Genomic DNA, 26,134 nt, shown 5'->3' on the forward strand with positions numbered 1-26,134 from the left:
CCAGATTTTCAATAAGGGGTGAGGTTGAGGATCTTAGTGTGTGTGAAAAAAATATCTCCCAGTCTCTCTGGAAGTTCAGGATTAACTGGATCTGGCTCAGGGGCAAGGTGGCTATGGTTGCGGGTGGGGAGAGTTCTCCATGTGTCATATCCTCAGACAGCTCAGCTGCTCCTCCCCTCCTCTTAGTGGCTGTTGCATACATACAGGCACATACACACAGTCCAGATTCTCCATCCTGTCACTGCAGAGCCCGTACTGCTACAGAGAAGGTAGAGCTTCTTTTGGGCAAAAGGCATCTGCTTTGTTTCCATCATGGATATTACAGAAATTTTGCAAAGAACACCAAAACGTAAAGCTAACTTAAATGAGTAAAATATTTCCTTTTCTGAATTCAAGAGGAATACATAGTCACTATAAAAGGTCCAGATAACACAAAAGAAAGAAAATCCCCCTTAATCTTACCATCCAGAGCTATATTCCATGTTAACTTTCTAGCACACAGCCTGGGTTCACAAGTGCTGGTAAAAGGCAGCATAATGTAGTGGTTAAAAACATGAGTTTTGGAGTAAGCCCTACTACTTCTGCCATTTCTTTATCTGTGTGATCTTGATCAAATTTCTAACCTCTCTGGGTCTATTTTTCATCTTTAACATGAGGAAAATAGAACCACCTGTGTCATAGTGTTTTGGGGAGAATTAAATGGGATAAAACATATAAAGTGCTTACCACAGTCCCTGACACATGGTAAGCAGTCAATAAAAGGTAGTTTTTATTATATACACATACATCTCCATAGAAACCATTCTGTAATACTGTTTGATGCCTAATTTTAAAACACAGATTATTCTCCATCTCAGATAAAAGCTGAAGAGATGGGAATAAGTTCAGTTTAACTTCATTTCCTGTCTAGTCTAACTTTCTAGGCCACAGTGGTGATAAGCTGGAACTGGAGAACTAGAATGACATCCTAGCTCAGGAAGGAAAAAGCAATCTTTGATCCAAGGCTTCTAGCTTTTAGCCTGAATTCCTCAGCCAGAAGACGGCAGGGACTCCCTTTTGGTCAGGTTCTCTCCTCTTCTTGAACTTTGGGCCCCAGCCCTTGTGGCCCACTTGCTCTGGCCAGCACTTTCTGCCTCTCTGAGCAGCAGCGCCCCACTCTCCTCCAGGGTCTCCCTCCCCCTTGGCAACCACACAAGTCCACTTGTCTGGCTTGAGCAAGCCTGCTTTCTCACTGAGTCCTGGCCATTTGAGTCCTACGTCTACCTCTCCCACTTCTTCATACCTACTCTCCTAACACTGTTCTCTTTGAGACTGGCATTGATCGAATAGTTAAAATTCAATGATCTTTTCTCAGGTGATCTTCCTTCACCTTTTGGTATCATTGGACAGTACTAACTAGATCTTTCCAGAAATTCTGTTTTCCCTTGGTTTTTATGAAAACACCCTATTGACCCTAGCTATTTTAGCCATCCTTCCTACTGTTCCTCCTCTCTCTAGACATAGATCCTTTCCTCAGTGTGGTCACTGACTCCACATGTTCTCTCCTGGCATGTGGGAATATAATATACAAACTTATTATTCCAAGTAATCTGTATCTCCCAAATCTATATCTCTAGCTCTGATGCTTTCTTAAGCCCCACACCCACATTTCCAACTGCCTACTACTTCACTGATATCATATCATACCACTCCCCCAGCCTAGGTCTTCCTTTTAACTACCCTTATCTTGTTAATGGCACATTAACAAGTCCCAGCTCAATAAACTAAAAAGGAGAGTCATTAAAAACTTTTATATTTACAGAAGAGTTACAAAGACAGTGCAGAGTCCTTGAATACCCTTCACTCACCTTCCCTTAATGTTAGCATCTTACATAACCGTGGTACATTGATCAAATTTACATCAATCAAATCAATACTACTCATTAAACTACAGACTTTAGGCAAATTGCTCCAGTTTTTCCATTAACATCCCTTTTTCCATTCCAGCATCCATACTGCATTTCATCAACATGTCTCCATGGTTTCCTTAGTTTCTCAGTCTTTCTTGACTTTCATGACCTTGACTTTTGAGAGTACTGGCCAGGTATTTTCTAGAATGTCCCTCCAATTTGGATCTGCCTGATGTTTTCTCATGATTAGACTAAGTTTATGGATTTTGGGGAAGAATACCATACAGGTGATATGTCCTTAGCATCACAGGATACCAGGGGGTATATGATTTATTGCTGGTGATACTAACTTTCAGTCACTTAAAGTGGTGTTTGCCAGGTTTTCCCACTATAAAGGTACTATTTTTCTCTTACTCTGACCATATTTTATTAATGAAAAGCAAGTCACTGAGCCCAGGCCACACTCAAGGGGAGGGAAATTAAGTTCTACTTCCCACAGGGAAGAGTGCCAAAGAATTTTTGAACATATGTTAGAAGTAACACAGTAATTAATAACACATTTTAGTTGAGATTCTTATAGGCTATGCAAATATCTATTTCTCTTTAAGTTTCATGCATTCATTTTAGCTATCAGTGAACCTGGCCAGCAGCAATTATTACTGTGATGTTCTAAAGGTAATTTTTAAATTTCTCTCATTTTTCTACAAATAAAACTTTTAAATAAATTGTAATAAACACATTTTTTAACAAATAAAAATTATAATCCTTCTGAAAGGAAGATTTGTCCCTTCTGCCCAGTTTATTTATTTATTTATTTATACAATTATTTATATCAGTATGGATTCATTTATATTCATTTTCTTTGGTGGGTTATAATCTAGTACCATCATTATTTATTTTGGTGCTCAAATTGTTTCCACTTTGGCTATTGGGACTTCTTTCAAGTTGGCTCCTATCTCCTTTTGACCTGTGTACGGGGTCATTTCAATCACCTCTTTCTTCTGGCAAGATAATCATGAGCTAAGAGTAGCACTTTCTTCAAAATATCTATCATTCTTTTTTTTTTTTTTTAATACTCTCTCAGTGAACATCCTGCTTCAGGTCTTTATCAGCTTATTTCAGGACCACTTCAGTGGTAACTCAGTCATCTCTCCAACTTCTCTCCCGAAATCAATCTATACATTACTCTTAAATTATTCTTCTGGGAATTAAACTCTGCTCTGATTACAGTATTCCCTTGCTCAAGACCCTTCAATGGCTCCCATCACTTGAAAACTCCTCAACCTGACATTCAATAGTTTTAGCAACATGGCTCAAATATGACAGTCTGGCTGCTTCTCCAATGGCTCATCTTTCCAAGTCCTTTGTTGTCTTTGTCCCATCTGGCAGCCCTATACACTGATGACTTCCTATTTCTATCTCTATCCCTGCTACATCATTTTAAGCTATTAAAATTATGTTTATTGGCTTCTGTAACTTACAAAAGTAATACATGCTCAATTAAGAAAATTAAAACAATACAGAAGTGGTTAAAATAGAAAATGAGTCTCTGACTTTCCTCTGCCCTCCCTCTTCCTCAGGTTGGTTTTAAGAATGAAGTAGCCCTTCCAGATTGTTCAGTATCTCTCCTATCTCCCTATTAAGTTGCTACATCATAGCAAACAGGTGTCAAGACATGCTTTGTGATGTAAGGGTTTTTAATGCAAGTCAGAAAAGTTTAAATTCAAAAAAATATAGATCTTTATGTTTGCATTGCTACTTATGCTTTCAAAGCTTTTTCCTTGTTATTATCTCATTAAGTCTCTGACAATCCTAAGAGATAGAAATAGTAACTATTTTTTAAATTAAGACTTGTTTCAAAAGAGCAGTTTTAAGTTCACAGCAAAACTGAGGTGAAGGTATAGAGATTTCCCATGTAACCCCTGCCCCCACACATGCACAGGCTCCCCAACTATCCTACACCATAGGTACAACTGATGACCCTGCAGTAAACACATCATAATCACCCAAAGTCCACAATTTGCAACATGGTTCACTCCTGGTATTGTACAATCTATGGGTATGGACAAATGTAAATAACATGTGTCCATCATTAGGGTATGATACAGAGTATGTTCACTGCCCTAAAAACCTATTATTTATCCCAATGTTACAGAGGAAAAACTGAAATCCTATAATGCTGAACAGCTTCCCTGAAGCCCCCTAGCCAGGGCTAGGTCCCACATTTCCTGACCCCTTTCCTACTTTACCTCATAAAAAGTCCATAGGAAAACCACAATGAACAGTGACACTAATGAGAGAGGTCAGAAGCCAAAAAGAACAACTAAGAATGTGGACATGGCAGTGATCAGTGATCATGGCTTTACCTTGGGGAATGTGAGAATAATTTAGTTCCTTGCTTCTCCTTTATGGTGAAGCTGAGACTGCAGGAGTCCTCTAAAGAGGAAATAAGAGACAGGAACATATTTGATCAGTATGATAGCTTCCTATTTCCAAGTAATGCCCTGCCTCCCAAAAGCTACAGGGCTCTGCAGAAATTGAGAAGGAAGTGAAAAGAATTGAGTCAAGTGTGGCCAGTCAAAGCTGGGGGTGCCCAGCAGGAACAAGATTGACCAGACAGGTGGCACACAGGTATCTGGCACCTTTTCTATAGCCAATGCCTTTTACCAACTTGTTGGTGTGAATACCTGATTGAAAAATACAGGAATTTTGGGAAAAAAACTTCTCCTGGATAGGCATGATTTTTGGCTATTTGTTTCCTGAAATGGAAAAAAATGACTAGAGAAAAGGTAATATTGGTTTCTTGTAACAATTTAAAATACACAGAGGTGAACAAACTCAAATACATGCAAGAATGTGAAAATTCTCCTGTAAGTCGGAACTGTTACCAGTTTATTCTGCATTTTCAGACTTTTAAAATGTGTAATCATAAATACAAATTTAAACGTAAATGAATCAGATCATCCATATCCCAGATGTATGTAAAAATGGTAACTTTATTGCTACATACATTTTATCACAATAAAAAAAATCTTGAACATATTTTCTTGTCAATCCATATTAGATCTTACTTCATCCTTTAAGTCTGCTTCTCTGTATGCTGCAGGATTGATGTACCATGATTTACTAAATCAGTCTGCTGTGATATAGATTCATGAAAATTGTTTGCTTTGTTTTTTCTCCTCTCAGTATTATAATGTTGCATCTATCATAAAATTATGTACTTATGTAGTTATATTTATTTATAACTATTATAATATCTTATTTAAAAACTCTTTATACACTTGTCTATTTTTTAATTCAATAGATCCCTACAAGTGGAACTGCTGAAAGGGTCAATGGTTCTGCACACATTATGTTGCCAGTTGTCTTTCCAGAGAAGTTGTGACAATGCATACTCTCACCAACAACTCCGATTTTGAAGTCAGAAAGACCTGGATTAGTTCTAAGACCAGACGGTTGTATGAACCTGACAAGTTACCTTTCTTAGCATCTCTTTCCTTTCCAGGTGTGTAACATTATGTACTTCACAGGGTCAATGTTAGAATTAAATAAAATAATGTATGTAAAATGTTTTACAGCATGCCTGACATATATAACAAATGGTAGCTGTTTTTCATTTTATGTTGCTCTCTTCATTTTCTTTGTTTCCATCTAGTCTATTCATTCATCAAAATATTCAATCAGTCCCAATTTCCCTGCCACAGAAAAGGAGCTTGGGATACTGACTAACTTGAGCTTTTCTAATCAACAGCAAGAGATATTGCCCCCATACTGAGCCTGGGTTTCCCAAGAAAGCCTTGAAGACAACTTCCCGAGCTCTATCTTTAGTGACCAAATCACAGAAACAATAAACTCTCCCCTTCTCAGTGATCATTCTTAGGATATAATCAGGCCACGATTACTCCCCAGGACACTGCTGATCAGGCCATTTCAACAGCTGGCCCTTTTGCTCTTTAAAACAGGACATTGCATTAAGCCCTGGAAACTACAAAGGGCCCATGGAAAACAGATGGGAGACAGACCCTGAGATACATGCACCCTGGGACATTGGGGAATCCAGGTTGAATTCCCTAACCTGTGTTCTTCCATAGCCTGGTCCAAAAGTAGGAGGGCTGGAACTGGATCATGGGTTCTTAGGGCTTTAAGTTCCAGGAAATATTGAGTTAGGGCTGAAATTAACCAGGATCCATAGACAAAAAATGCCCAGTGACAACTCTCTGAACTGCCAAAAGGGGGCACTGTAGTGTTACGGTTAAGATCATGGGCTTTGATGCCACACACCTAGGCTTGAATCAAAGCTTCGTCATTTATTAGCTTTTTGTTCTTGGGTCTACCCTTCTCTGTAAATTAAGGGTATACAGTCTCCATATTGTTGAAAGGATTAAATGGGAGGTGTGTCCAGTAGCAGACGCATAGTAAATGCTTGTAAACACCAGGACATACAACTGTAGAATGTATGGTTGAATATGAAGTCAGATATGACATGGGGTTACCAAGTAAAGAAGACAAGAAGGTTGAATTCATTCAGTTCATTCAACCGATATCTACTGAATGTTTACTATGTATAAGGCATCTTGCAAGGAACAGGAGACATAATGGGAAATAAAAATAGATATGGTCTCTGCCTTCATGAAACTTGACCTTCAGGAGAACCCACGTGAATAGAATAATATAAACGTGTAAAATTATAAATGTTTTTGAAAGTGCAATAAGGAGAGGGCCACTGACGAAGTCTAGAGTTTGGGGGAAGTCCTCTGTGATGAAATTATAGCTGAGCTAGAATCTGAAGGATGAGTAAGAGTCAACTAAAAATGGTAGAAGGTGCAGGGAAGGAATTCCAAGCAGAAGGAACAATGTATGTAAAGAAGCTAAAGCAGAAGGGAGGCTGGGACACCAGAGAGGTGGAGGAAAACCAGTAAGGTTGGATGCAGTGATGGGGGTTAATGTAGCATGAGATGAGCTGAACAGGAAGGCAGGAGCCCTACCACATAAGGCTTTGCACACCATATTGGGATTTGAGTCTTTACTTTAAGAGCAAGGGGAAGCTACTGAAATGGAAGGGGCTGCACTGGGCATCCATGCTACTTGGCAACACTTTCCTCATATCTCCTTTTATGGGGATGAAAGGGATGAAGCTTCACACAATTCCCAGGGGAGAGGAGCAAAGAAGTAATGTGCAAACAGCTCACCTCCCAAATCAGAAAGAGGTCCTCCATATCTTCGCTGGCCAAGGAAGAATTAGACATAAGGAAGAATGTGAGTGGGCCACAGAGGGCTGTGAGACTCTCATTAGAAATGCTAGAGTGCTGATGGGCTGTCACTACAGAACTCCTAATATCTTCTGGCTGCTGCACAGCTGGGAACCCTAGCCAGCCTGTCAGACTTCTTGCCCCATTAGATTCTCCAGTGCACTGGACAAAATCACTAAGGGATTAACTGCTATTAGGCTGGGGTGGCGGAGACACAGCACTCCTGTGGGCAGAGGCAGGGACCCCAGGATGCATTCAGGTTTGCAAAAAATTAGCTCTCAACTTCTGCATGGCTTCCTGGTTAGCTGGCTCACAGCACCCATAGTACATGCAATGAAAGGTTTGTCTTGAGACCACTTGCACACAGAGGCACACAGGCTCTACAGACTCTCCTTTGTAAGGAGAGAAACTAGGCATGGAGATGGCAGCATGGGAATGCTAAAGTACCAGAAGGTGGTAGCTGTGTTCTAGTCCTCATAGGTTTTTGAACTTGACTGGAAAAAGAAAAGGACCTGAGAATGCTAGAGCTGCCCACTCCACCCCTCCTCCAACCTCTCCCAGCCCATAGCCCAGCTAAACAGGAAACTAGGCTTGGGTCCCTTCCAGACCCAGGCTGGGGCAGGAAGCTCAGGAAACAAATGAGAAAGACCCTCTTCAGCATAGAAGAAGGCTGCTTAGAAATCCCTGGGAAGGTAAAATAAACCCAGCCCCTGCTAAGTTCCCTCTCAGTGGAGGAAAAGACTAGCCTGACCTCCACAAACCAGCATGGTCAAGCATGCCCCTAGCAGGAGTCACAGAGAGCAGATCCTAAAGCTTAATGAGGGGAGACAGTCTCAGTGAGAACAGACTCCAAGTAAGGACCCTCCCCTCAGAGAAACACAGGCTTGCAGTGAAGCAGGGTGGGTACATGTCTGAAGACATCCCAGGGCCATCTTGGGTTGAAAGGGAGGGAAATGATGACATAGGATAAAGGCAGTGGCTGATAAAGTGGACCTAAAGGAGGAAGGATTAGTGAGATCTGTGCTGTTTGTGGGGGATGAAAGGGGAGAACTGACAGGGGTTCTTTGCTGTGCAAATGTGAAGAAACTCCTGATGAATAACAGACTTGAGACAAGGGCCATCAATGGCTGCTAACAACAGAAGGCAGAAGGCTAAAGGGGAAACTTTGTGATGGAGAGATCCAGCTACCTACATCTTTAATCAATCCGAGCATAAGGAAAATCAGGATAACATCTGTCATGTACCTTCTGATGTGATATGATAGGAGGTATATAGCATACCTCAGGACAATTCTTCACAAAAAAGTTGAATCTGAATTTGATCAAACCTTGAGAGCTAACTACCAGTTTGCAAAAATACAGATGACAGAGGATTACAGATGAAATAATTATTCAGAGTAATCCAGTGGGTGGGGCATAGGTGAAACAAGATTAGTCCTGGGTTGATCATTGTTGAAGATGGGTGAGTATTAAAGGGTTCATTTTACTTTTTTCTCTACTCTGTATATGTTTGAAATTTTTCATGAGAAAACATTTTGAAAACGTAAACAAGTTCTGCAGAATGGAAACTGCCTCCTTCTCCTAGCCCACTGAGCTGTAGGGAGAGTAGTAGCAACTGGACCTTTTCAAATGTTTCTTGAACCCTAAGAGCTGGCCTTTGGGAGCTGAAATGGAAGCAGAACACCTCCAGCAGCATCAGCAGGGGGGCTTTCCCGGAAGGCCGTACTCCACCAGTAGGGCTCCACAACAGCCTGGCAGGGTGGCGCTGGGGCAGGGCCTCCTCCATCCCAGGCCCAGTCAATGGAATCCCTATGGGAATCAATAGGAGCACAGAGCACTTCTATCGCTAGTCTGGCCTCATCAAAGCCCCACCAAGGAGTCCAGGATTTTCTCATTTGGTGGTGAGAAGAATAAACCATCTTCTCACTCTTGCCTATGGAAGTTCCCTTAGGAACCACTGACAAAAAATGGAAATCACCAATCCCATAATCACCATCAACCCTTAGATCAGAAATGATGCAGTTCATTTTCATGTATGTGTTCTCATTTATTTTACAAATAGCCTGAAAGAGGTCAGAAGCCTGGCCAAAGTCATAACAAAAGTGGTACAGCTAGAATGCACCCAGCTGACTCCCTACCACTGCTGTGCACAGCTCCATGCCCCTCACTAGTTTACCCTGATCTCCACAGCTCCTCAAGGATTCTCAAGCCAGCTCCTCTCATGGGAGATCCCTCATGGGAGACTGCCTCACTGCTGTAGCTCAGCCCCTGGCAAATGAAGGATCTGCAAACATAAGGTTCCATCAGGAAGCTGGTAGGGAGGCTCAAAGATGGCCAAACCTTGGTTCCTGCCTGATTACCTTTGGTGCCAATGTTTGCCATCTTGATTATCATCCACCAACTTGGTCTCTCTCCCGGACTCAATGAAATTCTCCCTCCCCTTTCCTAACCACTAGCCACCACCACCTCCCCACATTAGTTCCATACTTCGGCTCTCTCTGAGCTTATGATCTCTGGAAGCAGCAGGCCGCTGAGAGGGGAGGGCTTTCTGGAAGCTGAAATCCTTGGGAAACACCTTTGGGATTTGCAGAAGGGTCCAACAGAGGTCCCTCTCACCAGCTGCTGCAATCTGCATGCCAATGTGGCTGCTGGCTTTCCTACTAGAGACAGGCCTGCAACTGGACATATTAGCTTTTGGTTTTTGTGGTAAGGAGAATGTGAACCCCATGCCTGACACACAAAGAATAGGACAGTCAGGCTGGTACTCTTCTCTCCTTCCAACAGCTCCAGATACTTTTTTCCATCTCCAGGAGGATGTTTGCAAGTCATACAATGTTGGAAGACTCAGGTAAGAGCTCTTCATTAGCACACCTAAGATTTTTGCTCACTAAATATTACACAACATGACTCTATTAATAGCTTTTGCTGCCACACAACAAAGCTGGCAACAACAGTCATTGGCTGTGCTACCAATGGGAGATGGGGTGGATCAGCCCATGTTCTCCTATGTCCCTCACTCCTGAAAACTTACCTAATGCTGCAAAAGGAGAGGATGGAGTAAGGATTGATTTGTACGGGATTCAGACTACCAACTCAGCTGGGAGCCCCTGGGGAGTATACAACAAGTTACTCTTTATCAGAACTTTCAAGGTCCTTCTCATTCTATGGTCTGAACTCAAACATTACTTTCTCGTAGGAACCTTACCTGACACCCCCTATCTAATGTGGAAAGCTTAACTATTCACTCTCATGTTACTTTGTTCTTGTCTTTTACTCATCATAGTTTTTAATTTTGTTACTATACTTTATTTGTTAGTATCTTTCTCTCCCACTGGACTGTCAGTTCATAAAGGCAAGGACCATGTCTGCTTTATTCATCATCTTATTTCCTGTGTCCAGTACAGTGTCTTGCATATAGCAAATGATCAAAAGATTTTTTTTGAATAATGAATGAGTACCCCAATCCATGTAATCCCCTGAGTCTCCACTCATGTACCTTCCACAATTCCCCACATGTACCTTCTATTCCACTCATTAATGCCCACCTACTCATCCCCCTCTGGGACTCTACTGGTCCCCTCCTTAGAATCATCTCCCAACCTCCTCTCCACTCATCCTTAAAGGAACCTGTAGTTCTGTTTCATGAAAGCAAATCTCTTCTTTGCCAGACTCTAAGCTCTGATGGCAGAAGCCATCTGCCAAATATTTAAAAGGGAAGTTGGGGTGATAAGACTCACAATATAACACACAGAGTGGACCCCCAAATCAGGATGCCATATGTATCAAGTTATGTGATAGAGGTTTTGGAGCTTGGTTGAGAGCTTACTTAAATAGTCAGTGAAGGCTTCCAGGACATGGGGAGTTTATATGGTCCTCTGAAGAACAGGTAGGAGTGAAATAGGCAGAGGAGAGGGGAGAGAATTCTTAAGAGGAGAGGAGGCCTCAAGATGCCAATAGACAAAAGTAGATGAAGAGCCTGGCTGGACCTACTAGAAAGAAAGTTGGAATGAATGGTAAGAAAGTATGGCCAGCTGGGAGGGGCAAAAGCCTGGTGTAGATGCCTCAAAAACCAGTGGAGAAGTTTAAGCTGATAAAGAAGAACTTAATTAGGTCCCAAAATGTGAAGGAAATTTGGGCTGGGAGTCAGGATATATCTGAGTTCTAGTCTAGGCCATGCCGACCTCCAACTGGGTAATAGGCAGGCTTCTCTACCTTTTTGGATTTTGCTTGTATATCTGTAAAAGGGGCAAAAATGATTTTCCCAATCTGTTTCTCAAGATTGTTCAGTGCTTTGGAAACATCTTTTTACCTACCTTAGAAAGGAATTCAAGATAAGAATAAGACAACTGTATCCATAAACTTTACACAAAGACAAAGTATTGAGGCTGCGGGACAGACAGAATGGAGAGTTCACATCTTACTGAGCAAAGGAAGAGGATGCATGCAGAAGGTGAGACTTTTCTGATAGACCTTGAAAGATAGGAAAGATTAGCAAACACATATTAACAGAAAACTAGGAAAGTACTGCTCATACTAAGTTCCACAGTGGATTTTTTTGGACATGTTTATATTGCACACAATAGAGCCATGTTTATTGCTAGAATGTTGTTCCTAGCTCCTACTTTAAAAAGAGTGTGGCATTTTGTAAAGAGCAACATGTCTCCTAAGTGCCCTGGCCTCTGGCCCAACTTAAGAACTGCTACCACAAGGAATGGGAAGCAATTGAGATAGAAGGTAGGGGAGGTCCAGATATAGAAACAAGTTCATGATCCTACTCAAAAACCCTGATTCCTTCCTGTGAAGCCACAGGTAACAAGAAATCTAACCATCTTCCTTTTTTAACTTCAGTCCTTTAGGCATTTGAAAACCTTAAAATGTTTTCTCTGAGACTGTTTTTTAAAGGTTGAACAGTCTCAGTTCTTCTAACTGTTCTCACATGACAGAGCTTGACTCCTTTCAACATTCCATTTACTCCTTCTCTTGAATGATGGTATCAGTATAGAATGCAGGACTTCAGATAGCGCTGACTAGTGCCAAGTAGGACTATCACCTCGAAGACATAAACTCCACACCTCTATTAATGCAGCCCAATTAGCACATTAGCTTTTCTGATGGCTATATCATATAGTAGACTTACATTAAACTTTCTGCTCACATAAGTACTAGCTCTCTGAAGGTCTACCCTAGCCTACTCAATCACATAGCATTCCTATTTAAATTCCACATTGCCAAACTCAGCCAGCTACCTCTCTGAGAAAAAGAGTCATATTACACACATATGATACAGTTTCTAAGTATGAAACTACCACATACTAGACCCTTACCTATATTGGTAGGCAGCACAGCTCAAGACATGATCCCAGGTTCTGGCCTTTTACACTGCTGAACAAAGGAAGAGGATGCATGCCTTACACTGCTAAGACAAAGGACTACCTTATTTCAGATGTGTCCTGAGTTCAATATAATAATAGGTATAGCTATTAAATATGATCATGAAACCTCAGCTGACAATAATAGAAGTACAGTATCAATATTATGGACAGTGGCAGCCCCACAGCAATCTGTGCTGGTCAGATCACATGGAGAAGTCTGTGTTCAGTTCCAGAGGTAAGAAACTCCAAAGTATCCACTATAGCAGCCAGGTTGACTGCAGAGTTGAAAATCAGTCTCTGGGAAAACAGAAGGAAAAATTAGGGCCTGGGGAAAAAAAAGAGTGCTAAGGCTGTGTAGCTCATAGCAGGGCCTTTCCTCTCTAGTACCGCTGGCTAAAGAGTCTCCTCTTGTAGCCTACACCTTCTTCTTGCTCCTTTGCTCAAGGGTTTATAATTTCATCTTAAGTGTGGCCAACCACTTATGTGATATTTATGAGGTCTTCTTCTGGATCTGCCCTTTTTCCCTCTTATCTCCTTAGCAGAGTCAAGATTAGTCCCTCTTACCTGGCCTATTTCCAAGGGATTATTAACTTTATATCAAGTCAATAATTCAAAAACCCATGAAGATTAGGGTAAGGAAAGATCTGTTTTTTCCCATTCATTTCTTAAGAAGCCATATCATAAAATTCCAGCCCCTTAGTGAAACAGATTGCCAAGCTGGCTAAGATCCCCAAGAGTGTTTGTGTTCTTTGCCTAGGAGAACTATGATGATTCAGGGCTGCCAGGATGATGAGCAGAGCACTAGAACTGATGTTTCCTTTGCTGAAGACAATGGCAGTTATGGTAAATCAAGTATGTCACTCTTTCTTACTGAATCAGACCCTGCCTCAGAATCCACCTTAACACATGCACTAGGCAGCCACCACTGACCAATGGGCACTGGCATAAGGGGTGAAACCTGCTTATCATCCATGCCCATGGAGTAGGGGCTATAAAATGATTATGCAGGGATGCTTCATGGGCTGCTGTGACTAGTGGAGTCATTTAGAGGTTGAGGTAATCCAATCAGGAAATCAAGTTTTTCAGCTTGAATCCTAATTGAGATAGGATTCTTCCTGATGAAAGATTTGGACTATAATCTTTCTATTATCTCCTGCTTAGCAGAACAGAAAAGGGCAGAACACAGCCTATAGGAAAAAAGGAGAAACAGAACTAAGGCAAGCAGCAGCCACACTAGGATTAAAAGTCAAGTACTAAATGCTTAAGTGTACAGTATATGAATTATATCTCAATGAAGCTGTCCAAAAAAAAAAAGCTAATGGTGAAATTTCTGGGTTCACCAAACCACCATTTAGTAGAGGGACTTGAAAGTAAGTAAAACTCCTTTGTAATATCATGAGAAAAACTAGGCACTTAACATTTACTTCTACACCTGACCAAAGTTCACTAGAAACTTCCCACTGATGGCAACAAGTTCAGACCCTGACAGAACACAGTGACATCCTATTAGAGACCAGCATGGGGCAAAATGGTATGGGTTATAATAGAAGTTCAAAAGAACTGGGAAGAATGCAAATCTAGACTGGATCAGAAGAGAGACCAATTTTTTTTTTTGAGAGGGCATCTCTGATATTTATTGATCATATGGTTGTTAACAACAATAAAATTCTGTATAGGGGACTCAATGCACAATCATTAATCAACCCCAAGCCTAATTCTCAACAGTCTCCAATCTTTTGAAGCATAACGAACAAGTTTTTACATGGTGAACAAGTTCTTACATAGTGATCACACATCATGAACTATAAACAATCAGTTCAATTATGATTATTCGTTTGATTTTTATACTTGATTTATATGTGAATCCCACATTTCTCCCTTATTATTATTATTATTATTTTTTTAAATAAAATGCTGAAGTGGTAGGTAGATGCAAGATAAAGGTAGAAAACATAGTTTAGTGCTGTAAGAGGGCAAATGTAGATGATCAGGTGTGTGCCTATAGACTAAGTATTAATCCAAGCTAGACAAGGGCAACAAAACATCCACGGATGCAAAAGATTTCTCTCAAAACACGGGGGGGGTGAGGTTCTAAGCCTCACCTCTGTTGATCCCCAATTTCTCACCTGATGGCCCCCCTGCGACTGTGCCTGTCTTGGGTTGTTCCTCCCTTGAGGAATCTTACCCGGAGAGACCAATTTTTAAGCCAGCATTTCCTAAGGAGTATTCCATGAAACACATTGGTTCTGTAAGATGTTAATAGATATAACATGAAAAAGGTCCCATAGCTATATAACCTTGAGAAACATTGAGTTAAACAAAATGGAAAGGTTTCTTTACTGCAGGACTTCTCAGTGCCTTTAAAATGCTAGTAAAACGAGCTGGTATAGAGAATGTAGTGTTTCCCAAAAGAAGTTGTCTATAGATCCTTTTTCCCCCATAAGATTATCTCAAAGGACCAATATTCCTAAGAATATACTACAGGAAATGCTGGTCTAAGCCATGCGTGGCTGAGGGCTTCACCAATTCCTTTATAAGGATAAAATTGGAAATTAATATGGGAACTATAAATTATTTACAGCTTGTATATAATTATGTTTAAGTTAACAACATAGTAAAATATAAATGGTTCTCACTCCATGATTTGGGTGTAGTTAATTTAATAAATCTTAGTTAAAGTATCATTCAGGTACTGTTCTAAATAGAAAGATGGGGTAAACTCTTGGTTATGACAGCCAAGAGTCCTCTGATGAAAACAGGCAAAACTAGGCCAGGAACCACAGTGGAGGGGCTCATTTCTGCCTGGATGTGGCCTTTTGTCATACTTGAATTTCTCAGGGCTAGGATGGTCATTCAGAGAACACCCTTCATGGCCATTAGCCCCCTCTTACTCACATACACTCACATCATCACAAGAACTAAAATCGATCCTCAAAAATCATAACCATCTGGTCCTCAATTTGACATCTCTGAATAACAACAGCAAAGGTAAGTATGTATTTGCTTAAACTGACTCCTAAGAATGTAAAGGCTCAAGGGAACTCCTACTGGCCCATTGACCCATCCCCCAGACCAGACCCTGGGCTTCCTTGCTAGTTGACTTCCCCACTCCAGAGTCCCTCTGTAGAGCCCAGGAGCTCACTTGGCTGTCCCAAAGTGAGACCTTTGGGTCATGTGCCAATTTCTGAACTCCAGAGCAGAGCCAGCTCCAGGGCTGGTATCAGCTCTGCCTCTTTCCTTCCTTCCTTCCTTTCTCCAGCTTTGATGGCAAAATTCCCACTAGAGTCTCCTTAGGAAACAATAACTTGAGAGCCTGCTGAGTCACACCTCTTGCTTCCTTTAACCAGCACTTCTAGGTATCTGCCATTAACCTGATTTGCCCCTTTCTGCCCCATCCTGGGCTTCCTGCACCAGTCCTCCTAGGGTCTGCTGGAAGGCATGAATTAGCTAAGCCCAAGAAGCTGAGTCTCCCTTGTCCCCTTTCCAAATACAAGGCTCTATTTGCCCTTTCAAGGAGGGGAGAAGGTTCCTGAGACTAGGTTCAAGGGAAGAGGGCTCCGTTTTCCATTTTGGGGCAGTAGGCAACTGGGGGCTGGAAATAACTCAGCCTGAGTCTCAGCTACACGGAAGCATCTGCCTGCACAGGTTATGCCTGGGACCTTTAAGAAACCAAGTCACCTCTGAGCTATCTCACCCCAGAAGCCTGCTCCCTTGACACACCTTGCCTGGAAGATAGCAGCCTGGATGCTGCTGTTACCCCAGGGCTGGTGTCAGAGAAGGGAGATATGTGTCCTTCTCCATTCTGACTCTTCCAGGTAGAACAGTAATTCACACATCCATTCTAGAAGAAATCAGTGAAAGGACCAAGCTCAGCTAATTAGTCAGGAAGCCATAGGTTTGATTAGAATGATGCTAAAAGGCCAGGCCAAAAACTGCAATCTCTCAGCCAACAAGGATTTTATTTTTCCTTCATCAAAGTGCTGCTTTGGAAAAAAAAAAAAAAAAGTGCTGCTGTGAAAAGCATAACAACAGCCCACTGTGGCTCCTTGCTGCCACCAATTCACTTGTATTCATCAAAGCAGTTGCAGAGGGAAAGTATTCACTAGCAGGTGAGAGCATTTCTTGGTACACTTTTTGAGGCTTTAGAGCCAGTGTCACTCTGCTTTGGTCCTCCAAGACTCATGTGTCCCCCATAACCCCAAGAATGCAATTTCAACAGCAGAGCAAAGGAAAACATCAGCCTTTTCCCACATAAGCAGTCTCCGAAGCCAAGAGGTACACAGACACCCTGAAATTCCTGGGGTGATGATGGTGCTTCTTGCTATGCAGATATCCATGTCAGAAAGCTGACAGTCATCCTTGACTTCTGACCTCTCTACCCCACATCCAAACAGGTACCACATTCTGCCTATTTCACTTTATTAGCATCTGTATATATGCTCCCTCCTCTCTTTCTGCTTTAGTCTTTTCATCTCTTGCCTGGCTTATGATTGCACCCACCTCCACATTAGTTTTCCAATCCTCCAATCTCACCTTCTCCAATCTCGCAACCACTACTGAAGTGGTACTCCTAAACTCAAAGTTCATGTTATTTCTTTAATTACAACCCTTCATTTATTCAAGTGTACCCTTTTGCTTCTTTCTCCTTGCCCTTTGCTAGAAACTCTTATCCTCACCTCTTTCTATTAGACTGCCAAGCTTCCAGTCCTCTTCTAAGAGCCAGGTCAGGAATGTCTCCTCTGTGAGGAGCCCCCCCACCCAACTTAATGAAGGCCCTTCCTGTTTTTCTTTGGCCCTGTTGGACCTGGTTCTTACTTCTTGCAGAGTTCATTACCTATAATACGTCAATCAGTCTTGATTGTATATATCCCTGGGGCAAGATTCTTGTTATTGAGCCCTGCACAACATCTAGCAAAAAGTAAGCTCTTTGTGTTTATAGATTGAGGAGATGTGTGGTAAGAGAGGAGCTGGAGGCCTGAGCAAACCTGATCCTCACTTTGCAATATAGAGAAAGAGAGAAGAGTACGCTCATCCTAGAACCTGAGGAATACTACTGGGTCATGGGCCACATAGACCCACTAGGAGAATCCATCCATAAATTGAAAAGTCATCTGACTATGAGGAGGCAACTTAAGACTCCCAGACAGTAGGATACCTCCCAGACAGGCAATTTTCCATAGCGGCTTCTTGCTATCTTTACAATGTTCTCTCTGCCACTTTTAGGAGCTGTTGTGTCCTACTCACTGAATTAATGTCCTGACGATCCCAATCCCTGAGTGTCAGGAGGCAGGAGGAGTCTTAAACTCCTTTTCAAGAGCACACAGTCAGAAGGTCAGAACTTCAGCATTCTTCACCTTCTCCCAAGGAAGGTGTTACTCTCTCTCAGGAGCACCTTCCATTGATCTCCACTTTTTCCTGATGTGTATCTAAAGCCTTCCTGTAGTTGTTGAGCCCATCCTTCTCCTGGCCACCCACTGGAGAGATCTTGCTTGTCTCTATCCTTAAAGTATCTGTAACTGAGCATGTGTTCATGAACTAAAAAATGAGTTAATGGATAACCTAGGTTTCAGGGAGGCCAGACTACCATTTCTCTCAAGCATGCAGAGACCCCATCTGGTGCCATTTGCCTTTTTTTTTTTTTTGTCTCTTAGGTCTCTGAGAGCACAGGAGGCAAGGTTTTGCTTGACACAATTAAGTGCTTAAAAGCTCTGTTGTTTTGTAATCAATTTCTTCCTCTCTAATAGCAGCTAGAGAGAAGACAGACTGTGAGACTGCCCAGCCCAGCTGACAGACAACAGGGCCAGAGAGCCTATCCCTTCTGCCTACATGAACAATAGTCCAAATTCAACCTAACTGTTCAGAGAGCCTTGGACAGCTGGGAGCTTCTCTAGATCAGTGAGTTATGTGGCCTAGACACAGAACTGACTTAGAAGGTGTGCCTATCCCTGGCAGTTTCTTTGGGAAAATCTGTGCTCAGAAACACTCAGGATTGTCTAGGAGACAGGCACAGCAGGAGTGGAGTCCGGGGCCTACGTCTCCAAGAGGAGCTCTCATTCCCTTCCTAAGGAGCCAGGAAGAGACTCTAGGGAGCTCTCAGGGATAGGCCCCCCGCCTGGTTTAGCTCCTGAGACGCAGCCAGGCCAATTAATTGGCAGAGGGAGAAAAGAGGGAAGCCACTCCCTTCAGTCAAACTCCCACCCAGGACAGGAGGCTCTGTGCAGCTGTGGCAACAGCAGCGACGATGACAATGGGGCAGGAGCTCTTCCTTTTCCTCCCACTAGCCGGGAACTGAGGCTTAAATAAGCGCCTTGGGAACACCCAGTTCTGCTGGCTGTGGTTTCTCTCCCAGCCCCTGCCACTCCCCTAGGCCTCATTTTCAAGCTTTAATTTCTCTTTCAAGTAAATAACAACAATAAATTCTTAAAAAGATGCTCTCCCCCTAGAGCTCATCTTTCCAAGCAAGGAATGGCCTCTGGATTCTTCCCACCACTATGGATGGGGGACGGCTATGTGATGATGGAGCTCACATGACAGGCCTCTAACAGTACAGCCTGGTCCACAAAGAGACAATGATGCTAACATCAGCACTGCCTTGACTCCCTTAGGGCTTAAGGAGACAGCCCCTCAGAGGGGCTCGCACTGGGAGTGAGCAAGAACAATAAACTTCTGCTGAACTGTGAGTTCCAGGAGGGCAGAGCCGTACCCGTGTCTAACCACTGTGTTCCCAACACCTAGTGTAGTATCTGGAACAAAGCAGATGCTCAATAAACATTTGGTGAATTAATTTGCTGAATTAATGATATCAGGTCCCTACTATATTCTTTGGAAGAGAGAGGGAGGACCTACTGTTTAAACTATGAAGAGATAGTTAACAACTGTCTTCATTTAATAAATGGGAAAATTGCATCCAGAGAAGAGGAGAGACTTCCTAGAGGTTGCAAAAAATGAATAGGTCACAGCTGAGTCTGAGTCTGGAACCCTAGATTTTAATGGTCTACCCAAATACCCCTCAAGAGCCACTTTGCCCTTTCTTCTGCCATCTTGATTCCTTACGTTCTGAAATGAAGGCCCTTGAGGAACTCCATACAAGATTCTGCTGGTCTCAATAATATACAGAGCATTTAAGGAGTTATGGGGATCCTCCAGGCTTCAAGATGGGAACAGCAGTCAAGAGTCTGAGATCTGCAGGGCATGGTCTATGACTCCCAAATGGGGGATGACTATATTGCTACTTCCATAAGGCTCTCATTCAACCTTAACAAAGTATCCTCTTGCAGAGAAGGGCTGCTTTAGTCTTTAAGAAAAGGGTCTGTAGGCAGCCAGAGCCTTTCTGATGAGTGCCTCTTTGCCATAAGCACTTCTACTCCAGAGCCACACAGACCAGGAGAACTTCAGGCAATAACAGAGGTACCAAGGACAACTAACAGAGTCTGGGACTAACATCTCTTTCCTCCTCTCCCTGGACAGCTGTTGCTTCCCTTCTTAAGAACCCTAAATGAAAGGCAAGAACCAATTCATTGCTTTCTCTCTCCTGACTCACTTGGACCTCAGTGTCTTCCTTCATCCACCATATATTTTTCCTCTTAATTAGATACTTAGAACTGAAGGGCAATCTAGTTTGACAAGCCAGGTTGGCTGGAAAGATAATCCAGAGTGGAAAGTTCTCTTAACTCAGCCCAAAGTTCTTCTTCAAGTTCTTGGGACAGATTTCTCACCAGGATTTTCTGGCCTCCAAATAATGGAATAATGGCATAAGGCTAGGAAAAAACTCCAGCAGCATCTCTCTCCCCAGTTTAACATTGTACACTTCTGTAAAGCTTTCCGTTTGAGTTTCTAGACCTAAGTAGACACAAGAAAGGAAAAGCCACTTATCTTCTGCTAGGTAGACTCAAATGGTTCTCTCTAGCATTCCCCAAAAGGTGTGGCTTAGAGTTGGTCATGGGTCCCTGCCAAGGTCTGTGTTGGCTGCTGTAATGGGCAGATTACTTGCTCGGGAAGCGACAAAGCACATCTGTCAGCAGGTGTAGAATCAGTTCCTCACCTCCCCACCTAACACAGAGGGAGGAGGCTTAGAGAGTCCCAGATCTTCAGGACTGAAGGGTTTTGCTCTGCTCCACCAATGCTCAGAGAATGGGGCATCCAAACCTTCAGGTTCCTGGACAGCCCCTCTTGGGCCCCAAGGGAAAAGGGAGAAGGTACAACAAACAGGGCCCGGGCCTCCCTCCCTTCCCTGTCTCCCTGTACCAGCTGGCTAGGCCTCAACGTCTCTCACCCAGCCACCGGGCCAACAAGCTAATCAGGTAGCCCCAAGAAGCTGTGCTCAGCGGGACAAGGTCTCCCCTAAGCCTGGCCTTCCTGAGCCCGCGTCGCCCTCCCCTTCCATTCCCCCAGCGCCGGCAGCGATGACATCATTCCTCCCTGACTCTGGAACCGCGGACAGGCGGCAGGATCGGCGCCCAGCAAGGACTCCAAGCACGTAGGCCTAGTATGCTGGGGTCTATTCAGAGCTCGTGGGCACAGGCGGTTCCAGCGCGACCCCGCCCCTTCTCCTGTCGGTTCCCCGAGCTCCCTCATACGCGCCCCTGATTCTCCATTTCGCCGCCGCACTCTTTCCTCCTGGGCTCCGGCATCCGCAGCTTCGACTGCCTGTGCTCTCCTCCAGAGAAGAACGGAATTCCAGGGTCCTGTACCGACCCCTTTCCCCCACCGGTCAGTGGTTCTGGCCCAGCGTTCCCATCCAAATCCAGCAACTGGCGGACAGGCCCCTCCTCCTCTACAAGTCTATTCCCAGTCCTCTTAGCCTGACTGCTCCCTGGTCCCCTCCCCAGCCCTGAGCATCACAGGCCTCTAGGGCTAAACGCCTCCCCACCTCACCCCAGCCCCCCTGGGCCTGCCGCCTGCGGTGCCCCTTGACAGGTTCTTCCTTGCCCAGCTATGGGCCTTCACTAGCGGTGTGCACCATTGTGCTCGCTCCATTCCCTCCAACGGCACTCCCGGTAGCTCCCTTGGCCTGTCTCCATTGACTGTGCCCTCCGCCTTTACAGGCCTCTTTGATGTCACCCCGCGTATTCTCTTACGGTTTTCTTGTCCTGAAAATCCCCCTCCCTCAGCGATGCGTTTTCACAGGTCTTTGCCCCATTCGAATGCACCCCCTCCGCACAGTCCCCAAGACCTGATTCTCTCCCCCGCCCTCAGGCAGCGCCCCCTCCCGGCCCTTGCCTGCCCACCGCCCGCCCCCTCACCAGCGGCTGCATCTCCGAGTGCGCGGTGGGCACCTGGAACCGGTCGATCTCTTCCATCATGGTGCCGGCGGGCGAGCGGCTGGGGGCCGGGCGCGGCCAGGGACGCCGGCTGGACGGAGCCGGGCGGAGGCCCCAGGAGCCGGGTGGCTGGTGCAGACCAGGCCGCCCTGGACAAGTCAGGTGTTGAAGCAGTAGGACAGATGGAGGGATGCGAGCAGGACAGGAGGTTCGCTGGCGGGTGGAGGCCGGCGCGGCTCCGTCGGCTTGCCTAGCTCTACCGCGGCTGTGGAGGCAGAGCCGCAGGTCTTGCCTCGCCTCCTCCTCCGCCGCCGCCGCCTCCTGTCAGCAGCTCAGCCACTGCGGTGACTCGGCAACTCCACTTCCGGGTCCGGGACACCGCCTGGGTTTTGCATTATTTATGAGGAGGCGGTGTCTAGGCGTCCCAGCCCCTCCCACATTCTGGAGTTCTTAATACTCCGGGCCGCGAATCGTAGCCTTCCTGAGGGGGCGGGGCTTAGTGAAGTCGGAGGTTCCCTGTTCGCCCCGCCCCTCTTCCCTGGCAAGCTGAGTGGGGGTGTTAGAAGCGCCTGCGCCTGGCTATCGGTTGGTTGCTTGGTAACCGCGTCAGGGAGGAGCGGATTCCCTACTGCAAAGGCGCAGGGACCCACAACGACGGCTGTCCCAAAAGAACCCTTGAGACTGGGGATTGAAGTGAAAGTGATCCTGTGCGTGATCGAGGGCACGGATAAACTTCTTGTCTGCAGGCGAGGGAGCGTTTTTGTAGGTGCACCAAGTGTTGATTTGAAGTGCTTCCAGCTTCTTCGAAGATGCCCCAGAAACCACCACCTCGTAGGCAGGTAACACACCCGGACCTGCCCTCTCCGGATGACCTCTGACCTTCACCAATGACCACTGATCACACTTCTACTGATCCTTCATCGTCCTTTCCTCTAGACCCTTAACCTTCTTTCTCCCTGTGACTCCTGACCTTTGTTCCCACTGACCTCTGACTGACCCTGTCCTGCTCTCTCTCTGGGAACTCAGTCCAGTGAGAAAGACAGAACATACAAGCACACAAAGATAAGGGAGAATGGGATCCCTGGGGCTGAGAAGGAGGGAGACATGCAGGTTGAAGCAGCAGAAAAGCTTCAGGAAGAAGGCAGCTATGACTTGCCTGCCTAAAGTGGAGAGGGAAGGTCAGGGTTGGGTGTGTTAGGGAACAAAAAGGAGTTTAAACTCCATTGTTCAAAACTCCCTCTGGCTTTCAGGACAGTCCCAAACGTCCAACTTGCATTGTATAGCCTGCAAGGCCTTGCAAGATCTAGTCTTTGCTACCCACCCTACTTCAGATTTCACCATTGCTTTGTGAAAATTCCACAGTCCCAGTATACTGAATTGCCCTCACTTCCTGGAAAGTGATATCCACACTAACTTTCTCCTCTAGGCCTTTGAAACTGCTGTTTCCTCTGCCATCCTGGTACAGTCTTTTCTGTCTTCTGCAACCTGCTCCATGCCACCCGCTCCATGCCACCCTATTTCAAATCTCTTTATTTCCTGATCATACATTAGGTCATAGTTTGGTCATCATATTCTCCTATAAGGGATTAATTCCCCTTTTGGCAAGCAAGAGAGTGACATCCTCACTAGACTATAAATCCTGTGATGGCAAGGATCATGCCTGTCTCATTCATTGTTGATTCCTCTGAACCTAGCATAACACCTGGGATATGCTAAATTCTGAAAAAAGGGTTGAATATAAATTCTGAATGCCTTGAGCTGTTCTTTGGAAATTTTGATCTGAGTATGTCTGAAGGATAGGCAGGGGTGTGCCTGGGATGGAGAGACTAGTGAGGAGTGAAAACAAGGAAATATCATTGTAGAAGCATGTTTTCCGGGTTCATGTTTTTATTTGCTTTGGCAGTAGGGCTATCAACGATTCAAATTTTAACCACATGTACCCATGCCTTGGGTGTTCAAGATTAAGAGGTCAAAAATTCTGATGATGTAAATAGCTATTCTCATTTAACAATTATTTTATTGAGCACCTACTATATGCCAGGTATTGGTGATATGTCAACAAACAAAAATCCCTGCTGTCATGGAGCTTATCTTATCTTTTAGTTGGAGGTAAATTGTCAATAAACATATAACTGATAAAATATAGTTTATCAGATGGTAAAAATTGTCAAGGAGAAAAATAAAGTAGGGAAAGGGACTAGGACATTAAGAGAACCAGAAGGTTATGACTTAAATACGGTAGTCGACAAAGGCCTCATAAAGGTGACAGTTGAGAAAGACCTTTAGGAAATGAAAGAATTAGCTATGTGATATCGGGGAAAAAGCATTTCAGACAAAGGGCACAGCAAGTATAAAGTCTCTGAGATGGGAGCTTGCTACACATATTCTGGATCAGCAAGGAAGGGAGGAAGAAAGTGGCGGGAAATAAGGTCAGAGAGGTGTATCCTCCTATCCTGCAGGGTTAATCAAATAACCTATGGCATATTAAATTGATCATGATGGAGCTCAGTGAATCATAATTTGTAATTAAAATGCATGAATATGAGGTACCATAAACCATGACCAGCTCAAAACATCACTGGTAATGCCCCAATAACAAAATGTCCTTCCTAAAAATTTCAAGAATTCCAACTGGCTGCATGTGTATATGTGCAGAAGGAGCCTTGCAACATTGCCAAACATTGCCTCTCAGCTAGACTTCTTAGTAGAAAACTGAATTAGAGTCTTCTGTGAACTCCAGTTAAAAGCTAATTTTAGTTTATGACTAACAAATTTTAGTACTCCTTTGTAACTCAGTTACCATAAAAAAAAATCCAAGTCTGGGATTTTGCATCATTTGCCTGTAAGAGCCAAATAAAAGTCTTGCATTTGTGGATCATTGTGTGGTCTCTCCAGAAGCCCTTCTGGGACAATACTTTTGATCTTGATGAGGGGTGACTAGGGTAGGGGCGAGAAGGCAAAAATGGGTGCAAGGCCAAAAGAGAGTCTTAGATGATTCAGAGATTTTGAGTCTGGTGACTGGGCTTGTGATCCATAGAAGAAAAGACAGGAGGAGGTGAGCAGAATCTGAGAGAAGTTGATGTGTTTCTACATGCCCAAGTAAGATACCCTCAGTCTTGTGACCCATATCCTCATGTCGTTCTTATACCTCTTATCTTCCTCAAGCCCTAGATCTGATCCTTTGTGCCTTTACCTCCTATATATCTCTCGAATCAAACCACTTTTTTCATATTCACTGCCACCTCCCTATTCCAATGTACAATCATCTCTCACTCAGTGCTGTAAAAGCCTCGTAACTAGTATCCCTCTCATCTACTCATGCCCCTTCCAATCCATTCTCTACATTGCATCAAGTGATTTTTTTCCAAACTGTCAATCAGATCATTTAAACTCCCACTCAGAACCCTTCAGTAACTCCCCATTGCTCTTAGGACAGGGACCAAATTTTTAGATAATCCTTCAGGGTATGGGCTGAGGCCTGCTTGGGTCTCTAACACTTAGTTTATATTACTGCTCCCCTATTATTGTTGTACTTCAGTTCTATGGGCTGTGCTTTCTTTCTGGAACACTCTTCACACCCTCCCTTACACATATCCAAAAATTTTAGCCCAAACATCAATTCCCCAATGTCCCCTGCCCTGTTAATGAAGATAGGATTAAGTTTCCTCTTATTATATAGTCTTATGGCTCTTGATCCTTTCTTCCACAGCATGTGTCCCAGTGTGTGATTATTCACTTTTTTGTATAATTATTTGCTTATTGTCTCTCTCATTAGACTGTGAGCTCCTTGAGAGCAGCACCTGTGGATGTGTTTGCTCGTATCTGTATTCTCAGTTCCTAACACGCTGACCATCACGTCAGAAGCTTTCAATGATTGAAATGAATGATGGACTGTGGTTGGGGAACTAGTATAAGGGGCTGTGGAAACATGTGATAGGAGATCCTAACACTGATTCTGGGGGAATCAGGGAAGACTTCTAGGAGCAACATGATGATTCAAGGTTTTGGAAAGAGGAAGAAGAGTCCAAAATGTAGGATGAGAAGGAGTGACTGTAGAAGTTAGAAGACAACAGGGAAGAGTAATGTCCCAGAAGCCTAAGGAAAAATGTGTTCATAGTGAGTTTACAGTGTTTTTAAAGTATGTGGTCAGCCATGTTGCATGCTGCAAGGGGTCAATGAAGACTAAGAACTTGATATAGCCATTAGGTTTAATAATTAGGAAGTCATTGGGGATCTTGGAAAGAACACTTTCAGGATAAAAGCCAGACTGAATTGAGCTAAGAAGGCAGTAAACAACATGTAGACAAGGATTTTTTTTAAGAGATGAAAGTAAGACTTGAATATGTTAAATCCTGAGGGGAG

At 43.8% G+C, this 26,134-nt stretch overlaps 2 protein-coding genes across 8 annotated transcripts in view; one reads left to right on the forward strand and one right to left on the reverse strand.

The window, feature by feature from the left end:
* FAM219A (family with sequence similarity 219 member A) overlaps positions 1 to 22,155 on the reverse strand; it is a 51,985-nt gene extending 29,830 nt beyond the window's left edge. The window contains exon 1 of one of the 6 annotated variants that reach the window (XM_036898022.2): positions 21,755 to 22,155. In XM_036898022.2, coding sequence (XP_036753917.1) covers positions 21,755 to 21,814 — 60 coding nt within the window. In that variant the 5' untranslated portion in view covers positions 21,815 to 22,155. The remainder of the gene's footprint in view (positions 1 to 21,754) is intronic. The other 5 variants (XM_057498782.1, XM_036898021.2, XM_057498783.1 and 2 more) reach the window with 5 other exon arrangements.
* A 211-nt stretch (positions 22,156 to 22,366) lies between these two features.
* The window catches only part of DNAI1 (dynein axonemal intermediate chain 1), a 52,328-nt gene continuing 48,560 nt past the window's right edge, over positions 22,367 to 26,134 (forward strand). Inside the window, exon 1 of one of the 2 annotated variants that reach the window (XM_036898020.2) lies at positions 22,367 to 22,611. In XM_036898020.2, coding sequence (XP_036753915.2) covers positions 22,582 to 22,611 — 30 coding nt within the window. In that variant the 5' untranslated portion in view covers positions 22,367 to 22,581. The remainder of the gene's footprint in view (positions 22,612 to 26,134) is intronic. The other variant, XM_036898019.2, reaches the window with a different exon arrangement.

The sequence above is a fragment of the Manis pentadactyla genome, chromosome 3 (assembly GCF_030020395.1).
Source record: "Manis pentadactyla isolate mManPen7 chromosome 3, mManPen7.hap1, whole genome shotgun sequence".
Classification (NCBI taxonomy): domain Eukaryota; kingdom Metazoa; phylum Chordata; class Mammalia; order Pholidota; family Manidae; genus Manis; species Manis pentadactyla.